Below are 25,222 nucleotides of genomic sequence, written 5' to 3' on the forward strand. Positions count from 1 at the left end.
TAATATTCTGTTTTATGTATATATGTAACATTTTGCCTAAACATTCATTTGTCATTGAATCCTTGGGTAACTGCTACCTTTTCCCTATTACTATTAATGTTTCTGTGAATTTGAGTGAACTTTGCTTTTGTTTGTGGGGTGGGATGTATATCTAGAAGTGGAATTGCTGGGTTATATGCCAATTCTATTAACAGAAAAAAACCAAAACATTTATTGACAGGATTCCAACTAGAATAAATGTTTTGTGGATTCCCTCCGAATTCTGGCATGGATTTTTTTGTTGTTTGTTTTAGTGGTGTGTAAGTGCATACATTTAATAAGAAACTAAAGTAAAATAACTTAAAGATGTGTATTTATGGTGTTTAGAAGACAACTTGGAGGAGTTGGTTCTCTTTCCACATGTAGATCCCAAGGATTGAACTCAGATCTTCAGACTTGGCAAGTCCTCTTACCTACTGAGCTAGCTTGTTTGCCTTTCTTGATCTTTTTGAAGAAAAACACTAATTGCCAGTTATTGAACCACTTTACATTCTACCAGCTATGTGCAAAGTTTCCAGTTTCTCTACATCTTCTAACATTTGCTCTACCAGAGTTAGTAAAAGGCAAAAGATTTATACGATGTGGAAAGAAACCAGAGTATTCTACCAGAGTAAGATGCTCAATCCCTAGACTTAATTTAGATGATTCCCTTTTCTAGACAATGTAAGAAAGACTTGCTTGTGCCTTTTCTTACCGGGCCTGATGATGCTGTTGAGGGTGTGGTGAAGTTGCCTTTCAGACTTAATGATCCGAAGTGAATACAACAATTGTCTTCTGCCTTCCTCCTGGCAGCTGTGCAGGGGGGATTGGCAGCAAGTTGTTTTCTTTGCAGAGCACTTTTCTAAGGACACTTGGGCTGCTTCTGGATTGGTATTGTCTGGGGGGTAACCAAAAGGTAGGTGATGCTGATAGGTGTACTGATCTGTTTTAAAGCTTTGCTTTGGCAAGAGTAAGGGGTTTCTTTGCTTTCAGATTTCTTTGTTGTTTTTCTAGAAAGGGTCTCTATGTGCTCTTGGCTGTTCTGCATTCTTAGACCTCAAGGCTGGCCTTGAGCTCAGAAATCCCATGGGCCACCACACCCAGCTAAGCATATCTTATTAAAAAGCTATTTTCTGGGGAATTTGTTTGTTTTAGGCATTATGAGATAGCCTACTGTTTTTTAATAGTTGCTATCCTGATTGATAGGAAATGGTATCTCATTGTGGTTTTGATTTACATTTCCTTCATATAGGGAGTTTTTTTTTTTTTTAAGATTTATTTATTTATTATGCACACAGTGTTCAGCCTCCATGTATGCCTGCAGGCAAGAAGAGGGCACCAGATCTCATTACAGATGGTTGTGAGCCATCATGTGGTTGCTGGGAATTGAACTCAGGACCTCCGGAAGAGCAGTCAGTGTTCTTAACCTTTGAGCCATCTCTCCAGCCCCATATAGGGAGTTTTAAGACAGCAAACTGGTCCTGTACTTGAGCTCCTCCTACTTTAGCCTCTTGACTATTTTCGTTGCACACACATATCACCATGCTTGGCTTGTCTTTTCATGTGGTTTTCTTTAGAGAAATCTATTCCCGTCTTTTATTCATGTAAAAAGTTTTTTGTTTTTGTTTTTTTAATGTGTTTAAGTGTTTTGCCTGCGTGTACATCCCTGTTTCCAGAAGAGTCAGAAGAGGTCATTAGGTCCCTTGGAACTGTTCTGACTGTTGTAAGCCACCATGTGGTGCTAGGAATCAACCTGGGTTTTCTGTAAGAGCAACAAGTACTCTTAACCTCTAAGTCATCTCTCTAGCTAGCCATCTTCCTCTTACCTGTTTGTTTGTTTGTGTGTTTTCTTTTTTTGAGACAGCATTTCTCTGTGTAACTCCCTCTTCTATCCTGAAAATCACTATGTAAAGCAGGCTGGTCTCTAAGTCACAGAGACCAAGTCTGCCTTCCAAGTGCTGGGGTTAAAAGCATGCGCCGCCACCACCCGGCTCCCCCTTACCTATTTTTAAAACCAGATTTGTTGTTGAATTTGTGTTTAGTGTAGTTTACCTGAGTATAGGAAACCATGAGGTAAATATATGTCCTGAAGCTTCACAATGGTTCCATTTTCTTTTCTGTTGTCAATTTGAGAAGTGTTTGTGGAGGCAGAAGTGGGGTTTTAGAGTTGTTTGATGCTTATTGTCTAGGAAGAGTAGTGTAACAGGCCAATTACTGTAAACCAAGGGAAGGTATGTGTGCATGGGCGTGTTTGTGCATCTATGCTAGCAAAAAGATGCTTGTGTTTTGAACAGACCCACAAAGAGTAGTACCAGCAGTACTATAGTTAATTTTTAATATCCTTTGGAATTGGTTAACCAGTGGTGGATGGCTTTTCAAACACTGCTACGAAATGAAAATTGGTTTTTAAGAATCTAAGAGTGTTTATCTATCTCTTTTTTTCTTTCTTTCTTTTTTTTTTTTTTTTTTTTGTTGTTGTTTTTTGTTTTGTTTTTCAAGACAGGGTTTCTCTGTGTTGCCCTGACTATCCTGGAACTTACCGTGTAGACCAGGCTGACCTTGAACTCACAGAAATCCTCCTTGCTCATCTTTTTTTTTTTTCTTTTTTAACTTTATACAACAAAATAAAAATTAAGGCATCATGAACTTCCTCGTTATATGGTTTAATATTCTCCATTCCCCAGATCTCCATGTAAGCATCTTTTCTCCTGCCCCTTCCTAAATATTGATATACTTGATAAATATTGGATCCCTAATTATTGGATTCCTCTGGTTGATAAGTACTGGATTCCTGGTTATTGGGTTCCTCTTCCATTGTAATAAGCCAAATCAAACCAAATTAATAAATCCAGATTTGATAAACAGGATAAAGCAGAGCACTCCTGGGTGACTGTCAGGAAGACAGGAGCTTTCTCAGGGGCAGGGTCTGGAATGGGAAGAATGGAGCTGGGTAGAGCTTCCCAACATCACCCTAGATTTATATTGCATAGCACTGTGCCTTCCCTCGCCTAGCTTCTCTTTATCAGTATTCTCAGACACAAGTCTGTCAATCAGCTGTGTAGCTCCTCTGCAGTCTGCTCTGCAGTTCCTCTTTGGCATCTCCTCTTTGCTTTCCTACAGATATGAAACTAATCTGACCTATATTGCAAACCTTCATTACTCTTTGAGTTGTGCATATCTTGTTGATAATACCAATGTCTTTACCCAATCTTTAAAGCCTCCCAAGTGTTGTTCACTCTTGGACCATGCTATCCTGTTGATTTTTTTTTCTTAGATACCTAAATAAATAGTTCAGATCCACTGCCATTTATTTATTTATTTATTTGTTTGTTTGTTTATTTTTCTCCTTCCTTTCAGGCATTTCCTTAGTTCAAGATTCTGCTATTTGGGACCAAAGCCAACAAAATATAATGACATGTATGAAGATGCTTTGTTAAAATATATTGATTTCAAACTTGGCTGATTTTTTTTTTCTTCTGCTGTTTCTCATACAATTTTTTTTCTTCTTTCTTTTCTTTTTGGTTTTTCGAGACAGGGTTTCTCTATGTAATAGACCAGGATGGCCAGGAACACACATATCTTCCTGCCTCTGCCTCCCGAGTGCTGTGATTGAAGGTGCACATGCACCACCACTATCCGGCTCATGCAGTTTTTCTGAATCACTGACCTAAAACATGTCCCTTTTTGTTTAGAATTAATGATTATTACGCTGGAAAAAAAGTTCTGTGCTATGTTCTTAGCACAGTAAGTAAGCTAAGCTAACATGTTTCATATTTTAAGAATTATAAATCCCAAATGGGGCAACACACTTGACTACTCCTGAGTTCTATATGAATTTGGGCTCCTGTTACTTGAATTAAAATTTCCTTTACTTCTTTCTACTTTAAGATAGGCTTTTTGCTATGTAGCCCAGCCAGACCTCAAGCTTATTCCTGTGTGGGCCTCTGGAGTGCTTGCATTGTAGACTTGCCCCACTTGTTCTAAAATGATGCTTCTTGGGTACGTCTATGATTTAATGCTACTTCAGATTTCAAAATTTAATGTCTGTGTCATCTCCAGGAAAACTTTTGAACCTTTCACCTCTAATTGACTCAGGAACTCCTCTCCAACCACCAACAAACTTAGTGTACTTCTTTTGTTAGAAGACATTATGTTTTATTTGGTTTTGTTTTGTGTTATTGAGATTGAACCCAAGACTTCATGCCTTCTAGGCATATGCTGTATCCTACCACTGAACAGATACCCAGAATCTATACACACTTACTTCCTTGACAGGCTTTCAGTCTTTGCACCATCCTTCCTCTTTCTGGTTTCTGATTTCTTTGACTCATTAATATGCATTATCTACTACCATGACCTCCATAGTTTTGGGATTGACCTAAGGGGGACAACAGGCAATGAAGAATGACAGACACACATACAGTAAAGCTGAGATCAGGTAGATCAGATACTTTCTGCTCACACTATTGGGGGAGGGGGGACGCTAACGGAAGGCCTTGCCGTTTCCATAGCTGAAGTTGTACTTGACATGGCCATGCCGATGTCAACAATACACATTTATTCGGGACTTCCATCATTCCCTACAATACACAATGGGGAAAATGAGGTTAATATTTAAAAGTCATCTTGTTGCTTAGAAAGAGTTCTTGGGGCTGGAGCGATGGCTCAGTGGTTAAGAGCACTGACTGCTCTTCCAGAGGACCCGGGTTCAATTCCTAGCACCCACATGGTAGCTCACAACTGTCTGCAACTCCAGTTCCAGGGGATCTGAAACCTCACACCAATTTCCATAAAATTAAATATATATTAAAAAAAGAAAGAAAGAGACCGGGTGGTAATGGCGCATGCCTTTAATCCCAGCCCTTGGGAGGCAGAGGCAGGCGGATCTCTGTGAGTTCAAGACCAGCCTGCTCTATAAGAGCCAGTTCCAGGGCAGGCTCCAAAACCACAGAGAAACCCTGTCTCGAAAAAGCAAAAGAAAGAGTTCTTAAAAGGATAGGCTTATAGACTCTTTTAAAAGTTATTACTGGAGCTAGCTAGAGATGGCTCAGCAGTTAAGAACACTGACTGCTCTTCCAGAGAACCTGATTTTGATTTCCATCACCTCACGACCATTCTTACATCCAGAAGATCTGACACCCTCTGCTGGCTTTGCTGACACCAGGCATGCAAGTGATATGCATTCATACATACAGACAAAATTATCACATAAATAGAAGACAATAACTTAAAAAATATATTATCAGATAGCCAGGTACACACCTTTAATCCCATTACTCAGGAGGCAGAGGCAGGTGGATCTCTGAGTTCAAGGCCAGACTGACTTAAATAGTTCCAAGACAGCCAGGGCTATGTAGACAGACCCTATCTTTAAAAATAAAAATAAAAAGCAAAAATTATGTGATATTAAATTTGCTTTACTTGCATTTCTGTTTATTATGTGTTTTGGTGGTTTGCCTGGATGTATGTCTGTGTAAGGATCTGTAGTTAAAGACTTGTGAGCTGCCATGTGAATTTTGGGTTGTTTTTTTTTGTTTGTTTGTTTTTGTTTTGTTTTGTTTTTCGAGACAGGGTTTCTCTGTGGTTTTGGAGCCTGTCCTGGAACTAGCTCTTGTAGACCAGGCTGGTCTTGAACTTACAGAGATCCGCCTGCCTCTGCCTCCCGAGTGCTGGGATTAAAGGCATGCGCCACCACCACCCGGCAACCTTGTGAATTTTGGGAATTGAACTAAGCCCTCTGAAGATAAACCAGTGCTCTTATTCTCTGAGTCATCTCTCTATATTTCTTACATGAAGTTTTATCTTACTAAAATTATATTGATTCCCTAGTTGAAGGAGCCCCCTTATGAAATGTTTGACCCCAGGCTAGTATAGAACTCCCTGTGGGGTAATCCTTATACCTTAGCTTTCCCAGTGCTGCTATTACTGTGAGCAGTCATGATGTTTGAAATGTGTGGGAGAGCTAGGTGGTGGTGCACACCTTTAATTCCAGCACTTGGTTGGCATATGCAGGTGGATCTCTGAGTTTCACAGAGAAACAAAGAAGAGAAGAGATTTGTGAAAGGTGAAATGGCCAAAATTAAGGAAGATCAGTCTTTTTCTGGAGCTTAATATGATCTAAGGGTGACAATAGGCACACAAGTTAAACTGTTAAACTAAGTGTTCTATGGTAGTTCATATAACTTTTTTTTTTTTCTTTTTTGATTTTTCGAGACAGGGTTTCTCTGTGGTTTTGAAGCCTGTCCTGGAACTAGCTCTTGTAGACCAGGCTGGTCTCGAACTCACAGAGATCCGCCTGCCTCTGCCTCCCGAGTGCTGGGATTAAAGGCGTGCGCCCGGCAGTTCATATAACTTATGCGTGACATATAGGTAAGGGGCATAGTGTCAGAAAAGTAGAGAGCCTGTTACTCCTTATTTCTTCAACTATGTTAAATGTTAAAAGTACTTTCTTCAACTTCAGAGCCTCTTATAGACATTTTATATTCCCTGTTAATTGTAAACAAAAAAGCAGAAAAAGACAAACAGCTGCTGGTGGCATTTTGAGAGCCTTCTAAATATATGCATATAGCATATGCTTTTATATAAATAGAATCACATCACCCACCTATAATGCCCTCATTTTCCTCAGTGTGTAATAGGCATGTCTATAAATGTAAGTAATCATTAAAATTTTAAGTCTTAGAATGTGTGTTTCCTTGGCAAAGCAATTACATTTTAAAAATTATGCTAAGGAAATAAAGAGGATTTACATGAACCAGCAGTAGATATATTTGGTATCAGGTAATGAATAACAATTGTTTCCATTTTGCTCAAATTTTGTGTATGTGTATGAATGTGCATGAAAATTGACAAAGGCTATGACAGTTCTGTTTCTAGAAAAGGACATTTTAGGTAGTCTTATTTTTGCTGGTGTGTGTGTGTTGGGTTTTTTTGAGGCAGAGTCTCACTATGTAACACTGACTGACCTAGCTGCTCTTGAACTCACAAAGATCCATCTGCTACAGCCTCTTAGGTGCTGGGATTAAAGGCTTGCATCACCATGCCCAGCCTCAGGTAGTCTGAAATTTTGTTCCTTTTTGCTGGTGGTTTGTTTTTGCTTACCTTAAAATTTATGTAAATTACATTATTTTTAAAGAGTTTTGGAGCTAAGACTAATGAGAACATGTAAACTGATTTTATTAATACTGAGGACATTTCATTGTAATCCTTAACCATAGAATACTCAGAGCAATTTGTTTCTTGCTGGATGGTATTCTAATGGGTAGTTGTTGAATAAATGTGTGGTTTTTAAGCTGTCTCTTCAGAGACATGTATAGATAGTAGCTTGTCTTTGAAGTTTAATTCTTTGACTCTTCTGGATGTTAATAGCAGGGGATCATTTTTGATTTTAGTTTGGGATTGCTTTTGCTTTTTTCCTTTAGCAAAGAAGTGTCTTTGCTGTGTGCTGAGACTAGTCTTGGGCTTGCTCTGTGTCCTGTCTCAAACTGGCCTTGAACTTGGCCTTGGCCTCCTGAGTACTGAGATTACAGGTGTCCACATCCATGCCAGGTTTAATCTTTGTTATATCAAATGTTATAATTGTGGATCTTGGGTTTGGTTTGCTTTGGTTTTTTGAGGTTTTTTTTTTTTATGGTACAATGTAAATTCTTAAGAACAAATATTAAAGCCAGGGTTGGTACTACATGACTTTGATCCTATATCACTCAAGGGGCAGAGGCGGGGGGGGGGCACTAACTGTGAGATCAATTAAGACTACGAAAGAGGGGAGGAGATGAAAGGAGGAGGAAACAAAGATTAAGAGCCAGTGAGATACCTTAGTAGAGACCTGATGAACTTGAGTTTTGATCTCCAGATCATATAAGGTGACAGAAGAGAACCTGCTAAGGGTTAGTTGTCCTCTCATTTCCACTTTTGGACCATAGAAGACGTCTGTGTGTCCTCACACACACAACAATAACAATAAAGATACAGGCTAGGACCATAGAAGACGTCTGTGTCCTCACACACGCACAACAATAATAATAAAGATAGAGGTTAGGAGACTGTTGTGCAATGTCTATTCCATGTTAAAGGTCCTAGAGCATTTTTGGCAACCCTTCCAATAAAAAGGTTATTTTAGGCAACTTAATAAACGTATTCCTTTTGTTTTGGATCTCAATAAGATGAATAATAGTTTCTTCAGCATTTTAGGGGAAACTTAATTATTTGGTTGAGGCTATCGTATCTGAAGGCCAATGTTACAGTTTATGTGGTGCTGGGGCCTTCTACACACATGTGAGGCAAGTACTCTACCACTAATAGTCCCTTCAGAAATTTAAATTTGTGGGTAGGCATTGAAAATGGCATGAAGGTTAATGAGGCTGTTTACAAAGTCACATTAATATGTATGCATCTTGTTCCTAACAGCAACCATTGACATCATGAACTGGAATAAAGGTGGCCCTGGAACTAAGCGGGGATTTGGCTTTGGAGGTTTTGCCATCAGTGCTGGAAAAAAGGAGGAAGCCAAGTTGCCACAGCAGTCCCACAGTGCCTTTGGGGCAACCAGCTCTTCTTCTGGATTCGGGAAGTCTGCTCCACCACAGCTTCCTTCTTTCTACAAGATTGGATCTAAACGGGCCAATTTTGATGAAGAAAATGCGTAAGTGATGATCCTTGGTGAATGAACTGATGTGAATTATTCATTTCTTCAGCAGAAATTGAAGCAAAAAAAAAAATACTGTTGCCCCAGTAATTATAACTTCAAGGATTGGTGTTTTTCCCTCCCCAACCCCCTTTCCTGCTGAATTGCTTACTTTAAGTATTTGTATGCCTGCTTATATCATTATTCCATGAATGACGTTTTCTTCCTGGTAGTGTTCTAATCACTAGTTAACACAGGGAACAACACACTATTTTGGTGTTTGAGTCAACTGATGCTTAAAACCTGCTAAAGAGTTTTATAAAATTTGTGTGGAGTTTGGTGGACTTGTTTCAACCCAGCTGAGAAGTCTCTTAATAGTATAATATATCATACTAAAAGTTTGTGTTAGATGAATGTTTCAGTCTCTGTATTAGTCACTTTACTAGTCTTTGTTTTCGTTTTCAGGTATTTTGAAGATGAAGAAGAAGACTCCAGCAATGTAGATTTACCTTACATTCCTGCTGAAAACTCACCTACCCGCCAGCAGTTCCATTCAAAACCAGCAGATTCGGACAGTGATGATGATCCCTTGGAGGCATTTATGGCTGAAGTAGAGGCAAGTATCAGCTCTTCTTTTTTCTTAAAATACTGAGCAAATTGAAATAGTTAACATGTTCATAATTTTTTTAGTCTTTTTATTTTGGCTTTTGTTTTTTTGTTTTGTTCAGAGGTAATTGGTAAATGACAAGAATAGTAAATTACAACATTTGAACATAGTTACTCAAATAAATGTTCTGTTATAATAATCTTAGTATATTCTTAAGTGGAATACTGTTTTATGGACTCTCGTTTTTTAAATTCATACTTCATAAGGAAACTAAACCTAAAGAACTCCATATATAGAATTAGAAATTCTGTATTCTGCAGTTCTGTTCTTTCCTGTTTATCAGCATTATCATCATTCATAACTTCTCTATAGAAACTGAAATCATGACTACCTTCTTAAAATGTCTTAGGGTATCTGGCGTTTTCATTTTCTTACTTTCTTCCCATCTCTAACATTTTACTTTTTATATACTTAAAGTACGGGAAACTTCAAATATATAAAAGTAGAATAAGGGCATGAGTTCCTGTATTGGTCAGACAGTGCTGTTCTGACCATACCTTAGGAATGCCAGATTAGGAGAGAAAGGCCTGTTTGACTCAGAGTCTCACAGGAGTCAGTTCCTTGTCATGGGAAAGGCATTGTGGAGCAGAGCAGTTTACATCTTGATGTCAGGAAGCAGAGAGGCAGGAAAAGGCCAGAAACAAGACAATCACAATGGTCCACTACCTAAAGTTCCCAGAGCTTCCTCTGTAGTGCCACCAGCCAGTCACTAAACCCAGCATAGGACCCTTTTTAGGAACATTTCGTATCTAAATCATATCCTCCATGTATCCTTTGCCTAATTTTTATCAACCATGGAGCCAAATAAGACTGTTGATACCTGTTCTCCTTAGAGCACTGTTCTCCTCAGTGCTTTTTAGCACCATGGCAGCTTATGTAATAAGACCTGCGTTCAAGGAATGTATATAGTTTTTCTTATCCTGGCTTCATTCATTTATTGCTAGCTTGTCACCTGTTAGGTATTTAGATTTCTCACTTTTAATTTAAAGAAACTTATTTGTCTAAAGAATATAAACGTTAAATAGGTAGCCAAGCCAGAACTCACCTCTATTCCTCATATTCTTTATGTCTCTGAATTCTGGCTTAGAGGCTTTTTGTTTGTTTTGAGACAGGGTCTTTTTATGTAGTCCTTGTTATCCTGGAGCTCACTGTGTAGACCATACTGGTTTTAAATTCATGGTGATCCTCCTGCCTCTGCCTCCTGAATCCTGGGATTAAAGCCGTGAACTACATGACTGGCCTTAACTTAAGTGTTTTTGCAAACTTAACAAACCATTGAAGACATTTACCAAACTTTTCTCAAATTATTCAGGAAATACATGTGTCTTGCAACATAGTAGGCTTTAAATAAGTATGTTAAGTAATTCACTTTAAAAATGAAAGATATGTAGTGCTTGAAATAGTTTATACAATGCTCTTGAGATGGGGACATTTCCTAGAAAGTGTTATATCTCAAAATCTCATTCATTCATCCTTTTTTAAAAAATATTTTTATCTGTTTATTTTATGTATTTGAATATATGCTTTATCTTTATGTACATCTGCATACCAGAAGAGGGTAAGATTTCCATTATAGTTGGTTGTAAACCACCAAGTGGTTGCTGAGAATTGAACTCAGGACCTCTGGAAGAGCAGAGTAGCCAGTGCTCTTTAACTACTGAGCTATCTCTCCAGCCCCATTATTTCTTGATAATCCTAGTGATGAGTTATGAGAAAAATCAGTTCTTGGTTTTGTTGTTGTTTTAGGTTTAAATTTAGATTTAATTTATAGTTTTATAAACTGATATGGCTCTTTTTGAATGAATTAATCTGCAAATAGCCAAATTCTCTTGCTTGACATTTAAATAGTTGAAGTTCTTTGGGGGTTAAATATTTTGAGTACACTAACATACTCCTGGATGTCTTTGGTAAAGTATTAAGAGATTTAGTTAGCCAAGAACAGAGAGATCAGTTGTCAGATTTTGAAGAGTGTCATTGTCTAATATGAATTACTAACGTCAAATGCTGACTTTTCTAGGAATTGAATTTGATGAAGATTTATTTTTAGACAGTGTTCTAAAGAAAGATCTATATAGGCTTAAAGGAATATATTGGGCTGGAGAGATGGCTCAGTGGGTAAGAGCGCATACTAGTCTTCCAGAGGTCCTTTTTTTGTTAAACTCCTAGCACCCAAGTGGCAGCTCTGAACTGTCTGTAATTCCAGTTTCAGGATCTGATATCCTTTTCCCCTTTCCACGTGTACCAGGCACACATGGCATATACACTTACATACATGTAGGTAAAACATTTACACACATAAAATAACATATAAATAATAATAATAAATCTAAAAAGTAAAAAGGAATAAGCCAGGAATGGCAGTGCAGGCCTTTAATCCCAGCACTCGGGAGGCAGAGGCAGGTCGATCTCTGAGTTTGGGGCCAGCCTGGTTTACAAGAGTTAGTTCCAGGACAGGCTCCAAAGCTACAGAGAAATCCTGTCTTGAAAAAAGAAAGAAAGAAAAAGGAAACAAAGAATGTGTTCTGCAAGTGTAGTGATTTACTTCGTATGTAATGGCATCGTTGGTGCCATGTTCAACCTCTGCCAGCCTGTATAACTATTCTTACCTGTCCCACCTCACCCTCAGTTGAGAAAACAAAATTGCCAGATGTTGGGAGGCAGAATCACTATAGTCAGGTATAGTAGCATAGCCTATAATTTCAGCACTTGTAGCACTAGATAGACTGAAGGAAGAGCATAACTAGGTGGAGACTAACCTAGGCTACATAGAAAGACCTTGCCTCAGAAAGACCAGGGGAAAAAAAGAAGAGAAGGCGGCCAGGTGGTGGCAGTACCCTCCATTAATCCCAACACTTAGGAGGAGATGCAGGCTGATCATTGTGAGTTCGAGGCCAGCCTGGTCTACAGAGCAAGTTCCAGGACAGCCAGACAGCCAGAGCTACACAGAGAAACCCTGTCACACATACACACACACACACCAATAAAAGGGGGGGGGGGGGAAGAAAGGGGAAAGGGGAAAATCACTCTTTAGTTCAGAGCCAGTTTTCCAAAATAAGAGCCAGAACTGAATAAATACCTCACCCATTTTTTGTCTGGTTTGGTTTTTTTGTTGTTGTTGTTTTTCGCTTTTGTTTTTGGTGGTGGTAGTTATAGAGAATTTTAGCTATACCTACTTTTCTAAAAAATTACCAAATATTTATATGTACGTCTATAGTATGTGTTGCAGTAAAAAACTGAAATCCATGTACAGCAAAAAGACATATATTTGTCTTTGAAAAATAGTTGTAGAGGCTTCCCGAAAGGTCGCATGGAAATGCAGCCGACAACACATAGGACAGGACAGCTGTGAGCATGTCGCAGTGTCTGAACTGTTCATGATGAAGTTTCTCTTTGAGTGTCTTAAAGTGTATGATTCCATGTAACCTTTTGTTCCATTAGGATCAGGCGGCTAGAGACATGAAGAGACTTGAAGAAAAGGACAAGGAAAGAAAAAACGTAAAGTAAGTGGTTTTCTTCACTCGCACAAAGCTTCCATAGAAACTGCTGAAGCATAGAAAAGAGTATTCTAAAGAATTCATAGAGGAAAGAATTTTCAAGTACACAAAGGTCTATGCTTGGGATATTTCTGTATCTTGAGTATTTCTCTAGGTATGAAGATGGCATAGTCTTTGCGTTTGTAAAAACTAAAAAGCGTTCTGTTTGGTAAAATAGTATTTTGTTATAAATATTGTCCAAGCAACAGGAAGTGAATTATACTGACGGTAAAGGTAGTATAGTTACTAAAGTTTCGGTTCGTTGTCTTGAATTTCATCTCATAATAATATTAAATAGACTAATGCCTGTGTCATCAGTTTCTAGAAATTTTGATTATATAATAATGCCATATAAAAATTAGGAATAAATAAAACCTGATTTCATCTAAAGAGTGACCCTATTCTTTAGCAATTAAACCCTGAACTTGAATGGTTATTTTCTGGGGGGGAAAAAAAAGTTTCCTTTGTTGAATACACTCCTAAAACCTTTTTGCCAGACATGTTTGGACCTTTCCCCCTCTGTTCAGGCCTCTGCCAGGGTTTCTATGACATATGGAGTATCAGCCATCTTTTGGTGCTTGCTGTGTGTTGGGTTCTTCTAGCTTCCCTATGCTTGTAGCGTTGTGTGCAGGTTGCCTTAGGAATAGCAAACGCTCTAAGTTAGGTAGAAAGTTGGATTAGAAAGATACGGCTATGGGCAGTAAGCAATAATACTTTACGCAGCAGACTAAGAGATGCAACAAGTGTCAGTGCTTCCATTCCCCATATGAAATACAAGTTTTAGTTCCAAAGTCATGAAAGAATGTAGTTTTCCTTTTCCTCCCCATCTCCAAGGTAACTGATTTTGACTGAGAGCTAGAAGCTGCAGGAAGAATAGTATATACTAAATTCAGGAGGGCTTTTTTCTTTTTAATATGAATACATTACACAGCTGTGTTATGTTTGTATATATTACAAAGCTTAGCATTCTTTGGTACCTGTCTTCACAAAGAAAGTTTCTTTTGCTTCATACATCAGTTAGTAACTGATGTTTCTAGGGGTACCATCATCTCATTGAAAAAAAAGGAAAGTTTAGGTCAAGGAGTTAAGGCACACATATATTTTGGGTGGATCATTTACAGTATGCTTATTGCTGCTTTGTTCTCGTTAGTGTTGAGAGTTCCTATACTGTTTGGAATTCAACACTAATCTACTGTAAGTATGGAGCTGGGTATGTGGAACATTTGCAGGGAAGTTTGTTTCTCCGTTTGTTTTTCCAGGGGTATTCGAGATGACATTGAAGAAGAAGATGACCAAGTGAGTTCCTATGCAGTATTTCTATCTTTTATTTTTAATTCCACAAAGTCTATACTGGGGACAGACTAGAGCTTGCTTTCACTGAATGACTTGCTCGTTTTTACCTGTGTGACCTGTTAGTAAGATATTCATATAGCTTTCACCCATGTTGAAGGTGGAATTTTTGATCAACTGACATAAAAAAGCAAATATGAACTTTTATTCGGTGTTTTTTTTTTTTTATCCAAATTTTTAAGTTAACTGTGATTAAAGCTGTAGTAGTAGTATGGGGTCCATTGCTGTCCTTTGCCTCTTTCCAATAGTTTGTGATTCTTATATTTTAGATGGAACATCAGTAACTGTCCATTAGTATTTCCTTTTTCCATGTTTAGTTGTGAAATGGTGAAATCCATATACCTGTCCAGGTTTGTGACCTCTCTAATCAAATCAATGTCAGCTTCCAAACTTGGATTGGTATAAAGCAAAAGCATGTGTTCTCCCTCTCTGGGCAGGGTAGTGAGATGTCCCTACAAACAGGAAGGCTTCTGTTAAATAAGTCAAATCATTGTGCAGTAGTAATTGTCTTACTCATTGATTCTGAGTACTGCTCTCTTAAAAAAAAATCACTGCTAGTGAAAGTCTATCCTTATTTGATAGGATTTGTTTAGACTATGCAATCTTATGGTACACTTGTGTGCACTGACAACAAAGGTAGAAATGTTTTTATATGTACTTGGATTTGATTATGCTCTTGTGCTTTCCTGCAGGAAGCTTATTTTCGATACATGGCAGAAAACCCAACTGCTGGGGTGGTTCAGGAGGAGGAGGAAGACAATCTGGAGTATGATAGTGATGGAAATCCAATTGCACCTTCCAAAAAAATTATTGATCCTCTTCCTCCTATTGATCATTCAGAGGTATTAGATTTCTTTCTTTGTTTCAAACTGATAGTTTCGTAGTTCAGGATCTTAATTTCTGCTAAGTGGTTGAATCAGAAATTCTGTGAGGCATTCATAGCCTATAAACTAGCTCACTGTAATCTCAGTACTTAGAAGGTGGAGGTAGGGAGGAGAGTCAAAAGTTTGAGGTCTACCCAGGCTGTATAGTGAGTTGCGGTTTGGCTTTGGTTACTGAATGAGACTCTGTTTCAGAACCAAAAGGTGTTGGGCGATGGTGGCACATGCCTTTAACCCCAGTACTCAGGAGGCAGGGGCAGACAGATTTGTGAGTTTAAGGCCAGCCTGGTCTACAGAGAGAGATCTAGAACAGCCAAGGCTACACCAAGAAATGCTATCATTAAAAACAAACAAAGCAAAAATCCAAAAGGGCTAAAATTGTAAATAGTTTCATATTATAGAAAGAAAATGTGGGGCTAGAGATTAACTTAGTTGGTAGAGTGCTTGCCTACTATTCACAAAGCCTGTTGTTAAATCCCTAGCATTTCATAAAACCAATTGTGATGCGTGCTTCTAGTCCCCAGGAATGTGGTGCATGCCTCTAGTCCCAGCAGTATGAAGGCCTGCCTTCGCTACATATTAAGACACTCTCAACAATCAAAAGAAATCAAAATATGCTTGGTTACTAATTTTAATAAGTTATGTGAGCAATTTCATGGTTTTAAGGATTTTGTTTTGGAACTGGAGAAGTGGCTCAGTGGTTAAGAGTGCTTGCTGCTTTCCCAGAGGACCAGAGTGTGGTTCATAGCACCCACTCTCTTGCCTGCCAGTTCCCAAATAACCACTCAGAGGCTTAATATTACTTATAAATGTTTGGCTGATGGTTCAGGCTTATTACTAGCTAGCTCTTTCATTTAAAATAACCCATTTCTATCTAGTATTGCCACATGGCTGTGGCATTACCAGTCTGCTGGCATGTTGTTCCTTGGGCAGCTGGATGTTGTCTCCCAGACTCCACCCTTCTTCTGTATCTCTACTTAGATTTCCTGCCTGGCTTTATTCTGTCTTGCCATAGACCAAAACAACTTTATTTATCAACTAATGAGAGCAACACATATTCATAGCATACAGAAAGATATCCCACATCACATACGTACATCAGACATCTCATAAGCATTTATAACTCTAGTTCTAAGGAATCTGATGTCCTCTTCTAGTTTACTCAGGCATCCACACATATGTGACATACACTCTCAAAGACACGTACATATAATAAAAATGAATATTTTGCTGACCAGTAGTGGCACACACCTTTAATCCCAGCACTCGGGAGGCAGAAGCAGGCGAATCTCTGAGTTTGAGGCCAGCCTGATCTACAAAGTGAGTTCCAGGACAGCTAGGGAAAACAGAAAAACCCTTCCTCAAATGACTAAATAAATAAATATTTTTTGTTGATTTTTTTAAATTATGTATTATGTAATGGGGATGGTATATGCACATGAATGCAAGAGGGAGGCCAAAAGAGAGGGGTATCTGATCTCTTTGAAGCTGGAGTTAAAAGCAGTTAAGAGCTGCCCGAGGTGGATGCTGGAAACTGAACTTGAATCATCTTCAAGAGCACCATACAGAGTCATTTCTCCAGCCCTAACTTCGTGCTTTAAAAGAAGGAGAGAGAGAACTCCTTCTGAAGACAACGTTGTCTCTAAAGGAAATACTGGAAATGTTTTTTAAATGCTTGAATCTGGATGAACTATTTAATCCTAAGCATAGTTAAATGTTATTTGTGGAACAATTGAACAATTGCTTTAAAAACATGTTTTCTCTGCCGGATGGTGGTGACTCACATCTTTAATCCTAGCACTCGGGAGGCAGAGGCATGTGGATCTCTGAGTTTGCGGCCAGCCTGGTTTACAAGACAAATTCCAGGACATCCAGAGCTGCCCAGAAACCCTGTCTCAAAAAACTAAAAAAAAAAAAAAAAAAAAAAAAGGTTTCCTCAGGAAGTAGATCAGTATCAATTTTGAAAGTAGGAATTTGGAAAAATTAAGGTTGTGCTTTTTAGGAGTGTGTGTCAAGAATAAATGAATTCACTTTCTACAAGAATGCCTTTGTTTTTAGAATATTTGTAAAAGATAATTTTATATTAAAATCAAACTTACAGGATTGACTCTTGAATTCTAGACTAACTTTGAATAATTGGACCTGCAGATTGACTATCCACCATTTGAAAAAAATTTTTACAATGAACATGAGGAGATAACCAACCTCACCCCACAGCAGTTAATAGACCTGAGGCATAAACTCAACCTTCGGGTAAGAGTCATTACTTGCTTAATGCTGATTTGTGTTTAGAATTACTGTTTATCCAGATAGTAACCCTGGGTTTATTTACTAGTGAGAATAATAATTACAGACCTGAAGGTTTGTGTGTCCTCATTTGATTGTTTTATTCCTATAGATGATATATCAGAAAGTTTTGACTTTCCCTTTTTAAAAACGGTGGTGGTGGTGGGTGTGTGAATGTGTGGGTGTGGTGTCTTTACATGCTCAGTCTTTTCACCAGCCCTATATTTTGTTTTGCATAATGTAAACAATCCATGAAGTTACAATATATTTGCTTCAAGTTATATATAGTGTATTTTTTTAAGATTTATTTGTTTAATATATGAGTGTCCTATCTGCATATACACCTTTATGCCAGAAGAGGACACCAGATCCCACTAGATATCATTGTGTACCATCCTTTGGGTGCTGGAAATTGAACTCGGGACCTCTGGAAGAGCAGCCAGCTCTTGAACGCTGAGCTATCCCTCCAGTCCCTAGTGTGCTCTTTTTAAAATATCAAATAAATGAGGAGGGTTTCTGTCCTGCCGAGTTTTCGCAGCTAGTAAGCCCCAAAGAAAGTCACACAGAGGTCTCCATAAGATTATAAATTGATTGGCCCATTAGCTTGGGCTTTTTATTAGCTCTTGTAGCTTATATTAACCCATTATTTTTATCTATGTTAGCCACATGGCTCAGTACCTTTTTCAGCGGGGCAGGCCACATCTTGCTTCTTAGGTGGTTGAGATAGGACTGTGGAAAGGGAGCTTCCTGCTTCCCAGAATTTTTCTGTTCTCATCGCCCCGCTTCTACTTCTTCCTGTCTGGTTGACCCACCTATACTTCCTGCTTGGCCAATCAGCATTTATTGAAAACATGATTGACAGAATACAGACAATTCTCCCGCACCAGAGGAGGCCTGGAGAGTTGGCTCAGTGCTTGTTGCATGATCATGACGACTGAAGTTTAGATATTTCCACAAGTAGGCATTCCACAAACACCTGTTAATCAAACTCAGAGGGATCAGAGCTTCTTCTCTAAATATACACACCCAACTCTTTTTAAGTGATTGTCTTTTAAAGACCTAAAACAATTTTATAATAATACTTTAAACTACCCACCAAAAATTTGATTTGCTCATTTACCATATTGTTTAAAATGTTTTTAGATGTTAAAGTCAAATAGAAGGAACATGGGTTGGTTTACTCTAGTGTGAATAACTAAGGTCTGTTTCCATGTTATTAGTTGCTACATGATGTTTGAAAACTCAAGTTTTCAAAGACATAGATAATAGTATGTATGTGTGGGCATGTTTGCCCTCTTGTTTTCCAGGAATTTATTAGCACTTCCCTCTCCCAAAATAAAGATCTTTAGTAATAGTCAGGTGGTGGTGGCTCCTTTTCCACATTTGAACTAGCACTCAGGAGGCAGAGGCAGGTGGATCTCTGAGTTCAAGGCCAGCCTGGTCCACAGAGCAAGTTTCAGAGAACAGATTACAGAGAAACCCTGTCTTGGGGGTGGGGGGACGACAAATAAAAAAATCTTTAGTAATAAAAATCCTTGTTGGAAATTCTGAGCATTATCAGAGAAGCAGTGAAAAGTTACTACTACTGTGTAGACAAAATAGGGACACAATAATCCCCATTCTTTGCCCACTTGGAACAGGGCCTCATAGTGTCTAGACCATCCCTAGGAGAAACATTAACTCAGGAAGTTGCATCTTTCTAACCAATGGCTATAGATTTGGCTTTAATCTTGTAATTAATTGACTTCAAGAGTAAATCTTAATTTTTTTGTTACCTTCTTTAAAGTTTATTCAAAATAGCAAAAATAATGTTAATGACTTTTCTAGTTAAGCAATTTCTATCAATTATGAGAAAATTAATTTTAAGATAGTGTTTGGTACTTAGTCATTTAAAAATCATTTGATTGAATTATGTCAGGAATTCTTGCCTTGATATTTTTTGCCTGAAGACCTGGTCGTGTTTGAGGTTTTACCTTTTTGGTGTATGCTTTTACTTACACACTCTATATTCTAGCTAAAGTGCTTGATCTGAGTAGGTACTGTTGAACTTTAAATGCTATTGAAGTGGCAGTACTGGTATACTGGCAATTGTCTTTGTCTCTAGGTCTCTGGGGCTGCACCTCCTAGACCAGGAAGTAGTTTTGCTCATTTTGGGTTTGATGAACAGCTTATGCACCAGATTCGGAAGTCTGAATACACACAACCAACCCCCATACAATGTCAGGTATGTAAAATATCATGGGAGAAAAATGAAACAGTGATAAGAAATCTATAGTTTTATTTAAAACTCTTTTGTGTGTGTGTGGTTACAGTAGTAGGGATCAAACCCAAGGCTTCATACATGCAAGGCAAGTCCTCTTTCCCTAAATTGTATTTAAAGTTCTGAAACTTTTAAATATTGAAGAAAAAAATGAGAATTCTTCACTAGTGTATGAAATTGCTAAGTGACTGGAAAATGTGTTTTTATACCTGCTAAATTCTTTGAAAATATGATGTAAGGAAAATGCTTCATTATCTAAACCTTGCCAAAAAGATTTGTGCATGGATATATTTGGTGCTTTTGATGACTAGAATTTTTTTCATTTATTACTGAGACTAATAGCTTCTGTTTCCCATTCAAATGTGGGGTTTATTTATTAATTTAAAAATGAGAAATTTATATAATATATGAATGGTTTTTTCAAGAAGAGAACATAAAGAAAATATTTTTTTAGCTTTATGCATATGGATATTTTGCTTGCATATATGTCTCTTTACCACTTACATACAGTGCATGTAGAAGCCAGGGAACAGAGTTGGATCCCCTGGAAGTGGAGTTACAGTAATGGGCCACCATGTGGTGCTTGGTATTGAACTTGGGCCCTCTGGAAAAGCCACTAGTGATCTTAACTACTGAGCCATCTCTCCAGCTCCATTAAAAGAAATTTGATAACTTCTTTTATAAATCATAAGCACTTTTCAATATATTGATATAAATGAGAGTCTTTTTAATAAATGAAGGCTGAATCACATGAAGGTAATAATATTTCCTTTAAATCAAGTTGATGGAAGTGTCAGGATTCAGCTAGTGTGTGTGACCTGGAATATTTTTATTCCATTGGAAATGAATGTCACCTATAGTCATTTTTCCAGGCTTATCTGTGGAATTGAAATTTTAGAGTATATATACCTTTTCTCCTCTAGGGTGTTCCTGTAGCATTAAGTGGTAGAGACATGATTGGTATTGCTAAAACAGGCAGTGGGAAAACCGCAGCCTTTATTTGGCCCATGTTGATTCATATAATGGATCAGAAGGAATTGGAACCAGGTGATGGACCAATCGCTGTGATTGTGTGCCCCACTAGGGAGCTTTGTCAACAGGTATGTGCTTTCTATAAAAGGCTCCTTTGCGCATTTGGACTAGTGAGAGTCAATGAGTAGAAAGATTTATGAATTGTAGTTGTTACCTTGAGGTGCATGCATTGGCATACACGTGGGGCCACTTGAGAGGCCTGAGGTTGACTTTGGGTGCCTTCCTAGATTCGTCTTCACATTTGTGGGGCTGTTACTGCTAGTGTGGCTATAGCATTCTGTCTCCATCTCCCAGATGCTTCTGGGGGTTATTGCCAAGTCACCATGGTCACCCAGCTTTTGTGTGGGTTCTAGAAGTCTAAATGTCAGTCCTCTCACTTGCATTACAAGTGCTTAACCCACTGACCTGTCTCCCCAACCTCCCCCCACTTCTGTTTTAAATGTGATAAAACTATATACAAAATTGACCATCTTCAACCATTTTAAGTGTGTAGTTCATTGACTACCATTAAGTACATTTACATTATTATGCTCCCAGAAAAATTTTGATATTAAAAAAAAGTGTTAGATATTATCTATAACAGGAATAACATAACAATGGTGTGTTGGTTGTTTTTTTTTTTTTTTTTTTTACTCTTAAAGTGGTGTAGGTTTTGTGGGAGTTGTTTTTATTATACGCTCACAATGTTTTCTCTATAGTGAATTAATTTTCTTGTTAGAATGATAGGATCAAGAAGAGAATGAATGATTCAGAGAAAGATGGTAGCCTTATTTTATGATTAAACTGGGTGTGGTGGCTCATGCCTTTAGTCCCAGTAGTCAGCAGACTCAGGCCAGGGGATTGCTGAGTCTGAGTCCAGCCTGGTGTACATAGCAAGCTCCAAGACATACAGAACTGATAGACTGACTCTGCCTCAAAAAACAAAGATGAAACAAACAAACCAAAGAATGGTGATTTGTAAACCATATTCTAGGTTTTGGTATCTCTCTCTCTCATATTTGCTTTTGTGTGTTTTTTTGGGTTTTTTTTATTTTTAGTTGTTACTGTTGTTTTGGTTGGTGGTGTGGGTGTGTGTTTAATAATAGGAATTAAGCACAGAGCCCTTTAAGAGCTAGGTAAGTGTTGAACTATATATTCAACCTCTTCTGTTTGTATTGTTCTATTTTTTGTGATTTTGAGTTTGTGTCTCATTAAATTACCCAGTTGGATTTGAACTTGCTATCTTCTTTCTTAACCTCCCAGGTACCTAGAATTCGAAGCCTGTGCCATTAGGCACAGCTAGGTTTTGATTTTCTGTAATGACACACTGTGTTGTTCAAAACTCTCTTTTGAGTAATGCTAAAAGTATTTGTTAAGCTTCTTGTTTGTTGATATTTTATTAATGACTTTTTAGATCCACGCAGAATGTAAGCGGTTTGGGAAAGCTTATAATCTTCGATCAGTGGCAGTATATGGAGGAGGGAGCATGTGGGAGCAGGCCAAGGCCCTTCAGGAAGGAGCAGAGATTGTTGTTTGTACCCCAGTAAGTGTATCTGTGTTTAAATTAAATGGGTTCTCAATCCCTCTTGACTTAGAAAACACCATTGCTTTTGAGGAAACTTCCATCTAAAATTTTAGTAGAGCTAGGTTGGGAATGCTCTGGGGGAATTGCTGCCTTTCATTTTGGTTTAATTGTGATTAGTTGACAAAAACCACAACCTAGTTATAACATGTGTGGCCCATGCATTAACAGCTACAAGTTCCTTCCTATTTCAAAAGATTTTCTTAGGCTCTCCTAAAATTTGGGTCTGTGGTTGCCAAGAACGTGAAGAATCATAAAGATACTTAGAAGGTTTATACCTGCCCAGAGGATATAGGTTAAACATTAAAACTCATCCATAAGTTTTTAAATCTTTTTAGAATATATTACAAGAATGGTCTGGCCTAATTGTTCATAGAATTTAAACCATAATTAATGTAAAGGGTGAGCTTGAGTTTTTAGAATTCTATTCTTGCTGGTATGGTGGCATATGCCTGTAGTCCCAGCACTTAAAAGGCAGAAGAACCAGGCCACCCATGAACACCCTGTCTAAAAAAAGTATTCGTCTGAGTTTGTTGCATAAAGACTCTCAGATCTGTATCTGTTTCTGTCTAAGACCAAAGAATCAATGCTTTTTCCAGGAGTGTAGCTGTAAATGTCTTTGCAAATTTTTAGATATACTTACTATTCATTTGTGACTCTCACAGGGTCGGCTGATTGATCATGTGAAGAAGAAGGCTACTAATCTTCAAAGAGTCTCTTACCTTGTGTTTGATGAAGCTGACCGGATGTTTGACATGGGATTTGGTATGCCTTCGAGTATCAGTTTCTTGTGTCCCCATCTTCAAGTTAGTTTTTTCTCTGTCTTCCTAGAGTTATCCAGTAGTTTTCATCATGAAAGATGTTAAAAATACTTCTGGATTTCAAAAGAAGAGATAGACCAAGCCGTGAGCCATTTATTTGTAGGAGTTTTCTGAAGGGAAGTGCTAGTCTTGACTGTTGAGAAAATGTGCAAGTGCTTAAAGCAGAGAGACTGTTTTCTGTTCTTCATTTTCACTCACAGCCCTTGAAGGTTAACGTCCAATATTAGGTCATCCGAGGTCCTTTCCTGGACTCTTTGGCTCAACCCGGATATGCAGATTTCTACATAGCCACTATCCATCCAGTTCCGCTACTCTGTGAAGTTTTTTTTGAAATTTCATGCTGAGTGCTGTCTAGGAGTTTCAGGGCTTTTTTAATCCTTGAAAGTGCTCGTGAGTTTTCCTAAAGTGACTTTCACACCTTTCAAACTGCATTACAGTATTGTTCTGATTACTGTTCTGTTTCTTTCAGAGTACCAGGTTCGTTCCATAGCAAGTCATGTCCGTCCTGATAGACAGAGTATGTATGAAGCAGCTTTGTAATAAAACTATATTTATATTCAAAATGAACACCTATTTTATAAGTACTCATAGTTATGGAAACGAAAATTTCTGTGTACGTACTGATGCTAACTGTAAAGGGTAGGGTTGATGACCATTTATTTGAGCTAAAAAAAAAAAACTTTAGAAATTATTAGATATAACTCCTGTATTTTTTGTTGTTTTCCACAGTGCTGATCCTAAGTCTTACATGCTAGGCAAGCACTCTACCTCTCTGTGCTATATATGTATCTCCAGCCCCCAACCCTTTTTTTTTTTTTTAATTTTTTTTTCACCTTTTTTGGTTGAGTCTTACTAAGTTGACTAGGCTGTCCTTGAACACTGTAGCCTAGGCGGGCCATAAACATGGCAATACTCCTGCCTCATCCTCCAAATAGCTGGGATTACAGGTCCTTGCCACCAGGTCCAGAAAACTGAAATTCAGTAATTTGCTGCAGTTTAACTGCTGATTTGAAATAAGAACCTTTTTCTGAACCATTACAACAACTCATTTCTTGATTGAAAATGAAAAACGAAAGAAAACCATTTTTATTTAGTGAACCAGTTACATTTCAGAAGCTTAATGGATTCTGTAAGAAATACTTTTTTATTTTTTATTTTGTTTTAACAGTATTTGCTTTATCTTTTAGCTCTCTTATTCAGTGCAACTTTTCGGAAAAAGATTGAAAAATTGGCCAGAGACATCTTGATTGACCCTATTCGAGTAGTGCAGGGAGACATTGGAGAGGTAATCCTATACAAGGCAGGGTGGGTTCTGGGATTTCTCTTAGTTAGGGACATAGAATCTGTATCCCTGAATGTCCTAGAACTAGCCCTGTAGATCAGCACTCTGCCTCCTGAGTGCTGGAATGAAAGGCAGGTGCCACCACACCTGGTCCTACAGTAATGCTTTAGTTACAATGTTATGTATAGTATGGCATGGTTTAGATTTGCTTTAAGATACACAAGTTGAGGGGAGTGTCACAGTGTCGATATACGGAAGCTGAATGATGGATATATGGGAATTATATTTGTTTCATCTTTTTTGTTTGGTTTTTCAAGACAGGGTTTTTCTGTGTAACTTCCCTGGCTGTCCTGGAACTTACTTTGTAGACCAGGCTGTCCTGGAACTCTGAGATCCACCTGCCTCTGCCTTCCAAGTGCTGGTATTAAAGGTGTATACTACCACACATGTCTTTTTTCACAACTTTTTTAAGTTTTAAAAACTCAGTAACAGGCCGGGCGGTGGTGGCGCACGCCTTTAATCCCAGCACTTGGGAGGCAGAGGCAGGCGGATCTCTGTGAGTTCGAGACCAGCCTGGTCTACAAGAGCTAGTTCCAGGACAGGCTCCAAAACCACAGAGAAACCCTGTCTCGAAAAACCAAAAAAAAAAAACAACAAAACTCAGTAACAGGGCAGGGAATCCAGACTGCTCTTCAGAGAGGCCTTGAGGGGGAATGGAGTGGGGGGAGGAGGAGAGGAGTGGGGAGAGGATGAGAGGAGTGGGGGGAGGGGGAGGGAAATAGGAGGCGGGGAGGAGGGGGAGTTTTTTCAACAACAACAAAAAAAACTCAGTAAGTTATACTGTGGACATTTAAGTGATTGTTAAAGCAATCTGCATAGGGTGGTCTGAGGTAATTTTGGGGTCTGGT

The 25,222-nt window shown here is 38.3% G+C and overlaps 1 protein-coding gene across 1 annotated transcript in view; it reads left to right on the plus strand.

The window, feature by feature from the left end:
- The window catches only part of Ddx42 (DEAD-box helicase 42), a 38,145-nt gene that overhangs the window by 3,404 nt on the left and 9,519 nt on the right, over positions 1-25,222 (plus strand). Inside the window, exons 2-13 of the mRNA XM_057773850.1 lie at positions 8,425-8,659; positions 9,107-9,257; positions 12,747-12,808; positions 14,101-14,137; positions 14,884-15,033; positions 17,221-17,325; positions 19,463-19,582; positions 20,542-20,718; positions 22,044-22,172; positions 22,877-22,976; positions 23,502-23,549; positions 24,220-24,317. Coding sequence (XP_057629833.1) covers positions 8,439-8,659; positions 9,107-9,257; positions 12,747-12,808; positions 14,101-14,137; positions 14,884-15,033; positions 17,221-17,325; positions 19,463-19,582; positions 20,542-20,718; positions 22,044-22,172; positions 22,877-22,976; positions 23,502-23,549; positions 24,220-24,317 — 1,398 coding nt within the window. The 5' untranslated portion in view covers positions 8,425-8,438. The remainder of the gene's footprint in view (positions 1-8,424; positions 8,660-9,106; positions 9,258-12,746; positions 12,809-14,100; positions 14,138-14,883; positions 15,034-17,220; positions 17,326-19,462; positions 19,583-20,541; positions 20,719-22,043; positions 22,173-22,876; positions 22,977-23,501; positions 23,550-24,219; positions 24,318-25,222) is intronic.

The sequence above is a fragment of the Chionomys nivalis genome, chromosome 7 (genome assembly GCF_950005125.1).
Source record: "Chionomys nivalis chromosome 7, mChiNiv1.1, whole genome shotgun sequence".
Taxonomy (NCBI): Eukaryota; Metazoa; Chordata; class Mammalia; order Rodentia; family Cricetidae; genus Chionomys; species Chionomys nivalis.